The following is a 5194-nucleotide window of genomic DNA, read 5'->3' as shown; positions in this document are numbered from 1 at the left end:
CTCTCTCCTTGCCCCCCACACCAGCAGTCCACCACCAACCCCCTGCTCACCCAAATCCTGCAATCCCCAGACCCTCTTCCCACCTCCTTACCCCCACCAACATCACCTCCCTGCAGTGTGCCCATGCGGCGCGGGCTCGGCGTGCACAGCATCGGGCGAGTGCTGCCACGCCGAGTGCCTGGGGGGCTGCGGGCGACCCCGGGACAGCCGCTCCTGCGTGGCCTGCCGCCACTTCCACTTCAACGGGCACTGCCTGCCCTCCTGCCCACCCCGCACCTACGAGTACGAGGGCTGGCGCTGCGTCACGGCCGAGTACTGCGCCAGCCTGCGCAAGGTCTCCGACAACCCGCGCGACGCCTCCAAGTTCGTCATCCACCAGCAGCAGTGCCTCTCCGAGTGCCCCCCCGGCTACACCAGGAATGAGAGCAGGTGGGGACCCCCACCTTGAGGGGGTGGAAGTGGAAGGAAGGGGCTCTGTGCCTGACTCATGTCCCTGTCCTCGTCCCTGCAGCATCTTCTGCCACAAGTGCGAGGGGTTGTGCCCCAAAACGTGCAAGGTGGGCACCAAGACTGTGGACTCGACGCGGGCGGCACAGGAGCTGGCAGGCTGCACTCTGGTGGAGGGCAACCTCATCCTCAACATCCGCCGGGGCTGTGAGTGCTGGGCGGTGGCATGGGGCGCAGGGGGGAATTTCCCTTGAAGGAAGAATGAATGGGTGGGGGTCACTGGGGATTGAGGGTCCCAAGTGCCAGCCCCATCCCCACACCGCGCTCATGCCCATGGGATATCCCCAGATAATCTGGCCTCGGAGCTGCAGAGCAGCCTGGGCCTCATCGAGACCATCACGGGCTTCCTGAAGATCAAGCACTCCTTCGCCCTTGTCTCCTTGTCCTTCTTCAAGAACCTCAAGCTGATCCGTGGAGACTCCATGGTGGACGGGTGAGGATGGGATGTGCTGAGGACGCCTCGGTGTGGGGTGCCTGCACCCATCACCTCCATCTGCCTCTCCCCCAGGAATTACACCCTGTACGTCCTGGACAACCAGAACCTGCAGCAGCTGTGGGACTGGAGCCACCACGTCCTCTCTATCCCAGTGGGCAAGATGTACTTTGCCTTCAACCCCAAGCTCTGCCTGGCTGAGATCTACCACATGGAGGAGGTGACGGGCACCAAGGGACGGCAGAACAAGGCGGAGATCAATCCACGTACCAACGGGGACAGGGCGTCCTGTGAGTATGGGCATGGGGATGGGGGGACCGGGTGGCACCGTGACTCTGAGCCCTTGCACCTCTCCACAGGCAAGACCCAAACCCTGCGCTTCATCTCCAACATCACCGAGTCCGACCGCATCTTCCTCAAGTGGGAGCGGTACCGGCCCCCTGAGTACCGAGACCTCCTCAGCTTCATTGTCTACTACAAGGAGTCGTAAGTGGTCCTCATGTCCCCCAGCCTGCCCTGGGATCTGCCAGGACCCCCAGCTGATGCCTGGGGGCTGGGTTGTTGTCAGACCCTTCCAGAACGTGTCGGAGTACGTGGGGCAGGACGCCTGTGGGGCACAGAGCTGGAACGTGCTGGACGTGGAGCTGCCACTCAGCAGTGAGCAGGAGCCAGGGGTGGCCCTGCTCAACCTGCGGCCGTGGACGCAATATGCCATCTTCGTCCGTGCCATCACCCTCACCACCGCCGAGGAAGGGCGCAACTATGGGGCGCAGAGCGAGGTGGTCTACATCCGCACCATGCCAGCAGGTACGGGGTGCTGGGGGGTTTGGGGGTGCCCACGGTGGCCTCAGGCTGGGGCTGATGTCCCCATGCCCGCCAAGCCCCGACAGTGCCACGAGACGTCATCTCCATGTCCAACTCCTCGTCCCACATCGTGGTGCGCTGGAAGCCACCCACGCAGCGCAATGGCAACATCACCTACTACCTGGTGCTGTGGCAGCAGCTGGCTGAGGACATGGAGCTCTACATCAATGACTACTGCCACAAAGGTGCAGGAGGGCGACCGGGGATGAGGACATCCCCAGGTCCCTACGGCGCTGGGATGGGGACATCCCCAGGTCCCTGTGGCCCTGGGATGGGGATGGGGATGGGGATGGAGATGCAGCGCTGCCCGTCCCCTCCTCCAGGCCTGAAGCTGCCCACAAGCAGTGCAGACACGCGCTTCAGTGATGGGGACGGCCCCGAGGTGGAGCAGGATGCGGAGGAACGCTGCTGCCCCTGCCGCCCCGCTGATGGGCAGCTCCGCATGGAGGGCGAGGCCGAGTCCTTCCAGAAGAAGTTTGAGAACTTCCTCCACAATTCCATCATCATCCCCAGGTGCTGGAGCTGGGGAGGGGGGGGTGGTACCAGGGTCAGGGGGTCTCCAAGCATTGCTCTACCGCAGGAATGGGGTCTCTCGGCTTCTTTAACCCATTTCCCGCTGTCTCAGGCCACCTTGGAAGGTGACATCCATCAACAAGAACCAGCGGTGAGCTGGGAACGACCCCAAAGCCCTGAGGCTCTCCCCTGCCCCATTGCATATGAGGTCTCCACGTGCCCTGACCCCAAACCTCCTCCCATCCCCTCAGGACCCCAAAGCGCCGCAGGGACCTGGTGGCCGTCACCTCCCCCACCAACACCTCCTCGGCGGAGCCACCTCCCCCCAGCCACGCCAGGGCCGAACCCAAACCCGACTTCCAGATCTTCGAGGACAAAGTGGTGCGGGACCGCGCGGTGCTGTCGCGGCTGCGGCACTTCACTGAGTACCGCATCGACATCCACGCGTGCAACCACGCCGCGCACACCGTGGGCTGCAGCGCAGCCACCTTCGTCTTCGCCAGGACCATGCCCGAGTGTAAGCGCAAGGGCAGCGGGGAGGGACCGGGGCTGGGATGTTTTGGGTGCTGGTGCTGTTGGGAGGGGATCAGCGTTGGGCTTTGTAGAATTGCAAAATCGTTAAGATTGGAAAGCATTGATGAAATCAAGTCCAACCATCAACACATCGCCACCGTGCCCGCTAACCACATCCTTTAGTGCCACATCTTCGCCTTTCTTGAAAACGTCCACCCCCCTCTCCCTGGGCGGCCTGTTCCAATGCCTTATCGCTCTTTCTGAGAAAAATTTTATCCTGATATCCGACCTGAACTTCCCCTGGTGCAACGTGAGGCCATCGCCTCTCATCCTGAGCCCATCTATGTCCCCATCCAGTGCAAGCTGACAACATTCCCGGCAACGTGACGTGGGAGCCAGCCAGCAAGAACAGTGTGCTGCTGCGTTGGCAGGAGCCCCGCAACCCCAATGGGCTCATCCTCAAGTACGAGATCAAGTACAGCCGTGAGAGCGAGGTGAGGACCCGGCTCAGCATCCCCCTCCCCAAGGCTGGTATGTCCCCATCAGTGCCATCCCTTCATCCCCAGGAGGTCACCACTGTTGTCTGCGTCTCCCGACACCGCTATGCTAAATACGGAGGCGTGCACCTGGCCCTGCTGCAGCCGGGGAATTACTCGGCCAAGGTCCGTGCCACATCGCTGGCCGGCAACGGCTCCTGGACGGGACTCGTCAAGTTCTACATCCTGGGGCCAGGTACCTGGTGGGGGCAAGGAGGATGCCAGTGGGGATGGGGGGCTGCTGGGCTGGGAGCTGGGAGACAGGGCGCTGCTGGATGGGGCTCCAAAGGACTGGGGGGCACTGGTGGGACTGGTGATCAGGAGGTGCTCCTGGACCTGGATACCAGAAGATGAAAGAATGCTGCTGAATCAGGAATTTGGGAGATTCGGGGATGCTTTGGGATGGGAGCAGCGTAGGGCACGGTGTGCTGCTGCCCCAGGGAATGGGGAGTTCCCCATCTCTGCTACAAATCATTCCACAACACCCTGCCCCATGGACTCACTCCTGGCAGCCGAGGAAGAGTCCGGCAGCTTCTACGTCCTGCTCACCGTCACGCCTGTGGTCCTCATGGTGCTCATCTCTTGCCTCGCCGTCTTCGTCTTCTTCTACAGTAAGAAGAGGTAGTGACCCCTCCAAACCCTGGGGCTGCACTCGGCCTGAGCCAGGGCTGGGGAGGTGACACCGCACCCCTGTCCCTTGTCCCTCTGTCCTCTGTGCCATGCCCACCTCTCCACCCTCCCAGGAGCAATGATGGCTACCCCAGCGGGACGCTGTACGCCTCTGTCAACCCTGAGTACTTCAGTGCCTCAGACAGTATGTGGGGATGGGCAGGGGTTCCCGTGGGGTCTGCTGCCCCATTCCCCTGCTTGGGGATGGGGCTGGTGACGGTGATTTTGATGGCGATGTTGGTGATGTTGGTGATGGCGATGGTGATGGTGATGGTGATGGTGATGGTGACGGTGATGGTGATGGTGACACCTCCTGCAGTGTACATCCCCGATGAATGGGAAGTATCACGGGAGAAGATCACGGTGATCCGGGAGCTGGGGCAGGGCTCCTTCGGGATGGTGTACGAGGGGCTGGCGCTGGGGCTGGTGGCCGAGGGTGAGGAGACCAAGGTGGCCCTGAAGACGGTCAACGAGCTGGCCACCATGCGGGAGCGCATCGAGTTCCTCAAGGAAGCCTCCGTCATGAAGGCCTTCAAGTGCCACCATGTGGTAGGTGGCAGCAGGGGGGACATCCCTGGGGACACGGGGCTGCGGCTGCCCACGTGCCGTTTCCATTCGCTCCCCAGGTCCGTCTGCTTGGCGTCGTGTCCCAGGGTCAGCCAGCTTTGGTCATCATGGAGCTGATGACACGTGGGGACCTGAAGAGCTACCTGCGCTCGCTCAGACCCGACGCCGAGGTGAGGGGCTGCCCAGGCACCGTGGTGCCCTGCAGAGGAAGGGGCACAGACCCCGTCCCCGAGGACGTCCCCCCAAAGCCTCCGCTCTCTGTGCGTGGTGCAGAACAACCCTGGGCTGCCTCCACCCTCGCTCAAGGACATGATCCAGATGGCAGGGGAGATCGCCGACGGCATGGCCTACCTCAACGCCAAGAAGTTCGTGCACCGCGACCTCGCCGCCCGTAACTGCATGGTGTCTGAGGACTTCACCGTCAAGATTGGAGGTGGGCAGCCAGAGGTGGGTGGGCTCGGGATGGGTTCCCGTGTCCTGGTGCTCACTGCTCCCTATCTTCCTCCTCTTCCTCCTCTTCCTTGTCTTTCTGCTCTTCCTTCTCTTATTCTTTTCCCTCCTCTTCCTCCTTTTCCTCTTCTTCCTCCTCTTC

The 5194-nt window shown here is 62.3% G+C and overlaps 2 protein-coding genes across 4 annotated transcripts in view; one reads left to right on the top strand and one right to left on the bottom strand.

Annotated features, from left to right (window-relative positions):
* The window catches only part of LOC110388003 (feather keratin 2-like), a 906242-nt gene that overhangs the window by 459580 nt on the left and 441468 nt on the right, over window positions 1-5194 (bottom strand). The window lies entirely within an intron of this gene.
* The window catches only part of INSRR (insulin receptor related receptor), a 10025-nt gene that overhangs the window by 3301 nt on the left and 1530 nt on the right, over window positions 1-5194 (top strand). Inside the window, exons 3-19 of one of the 3 annotated variants that reach the window (XM_021376609.1) lie at window positions 117-429; window positions 512-654; window positions 796-940; window positions 1016-1230; window positions 1300-1426; window positions 1509-1747; window positions 1822-1989; window positions 2128-2317; window positions 2430-2468; window positions 2569-2834; window positions 3188-3324; window positions 3397-3562; window positions 3879-3987; window positions 4110-4180; window positions 4355-4584; window positions 4662-4772; window positions 4876-5035. In XM_021376609.1, the coding sequence (XP_021232284.1) occupies window positions 117-429; window positions 512-654; window positions 796-940; window positions 1016-1230; window positions 1300-1426; window positions 1509-1747; window positions 1822-1989; window positions 2128-2317; window positions 2430-2468; window positions 2569-2834; window positions 3188-3324; window positions 3397-3562; window positions 3879-3987; window positions 4110-4180; window positions 4355-4584; window positions 4662-4772; window positions 4876-5035 (2829 nt within the window). Of the gene's footprint in view, window positions 1-116; window positions 430-511; window positions 655-795; window positions 941-1015; window positions 1231-1299; window positions 1427-1508; window positions 1748-1821; window positions 1990-2127; window positions 2318-2429; window positions 2469-2568; window positions 2835-3187; window positions 3325-3396; window positions 3563-3878; window positions 3988-4109; window positions 4585-4661; window positions 4773-4850; window positions 5036-5194 lie in introns of all 3 variants that reach the window. The other 2 variants (XM_021376608.1, XM_021376610.1) reach the window with 2 other exon arrangements.

This window comes from Numida meleagris, chromosome 24, assembly GCF_002078875.1.
Source record: "Numida meleagris isolate 19003 breed g44 Domestic line chromosome 24, NumMel1.0, whole genome shotgun sequence".
Lineage (NCBI taxonomy): Eukaryota > Metazoa > Chordata > Aves > Galliformes > Numididae > Numida > Numida meleagris.
Note: the sequence above shows the minus strand (reverse complement) of the source record. Positions and strands in the feature narration are given on the sequence as shown.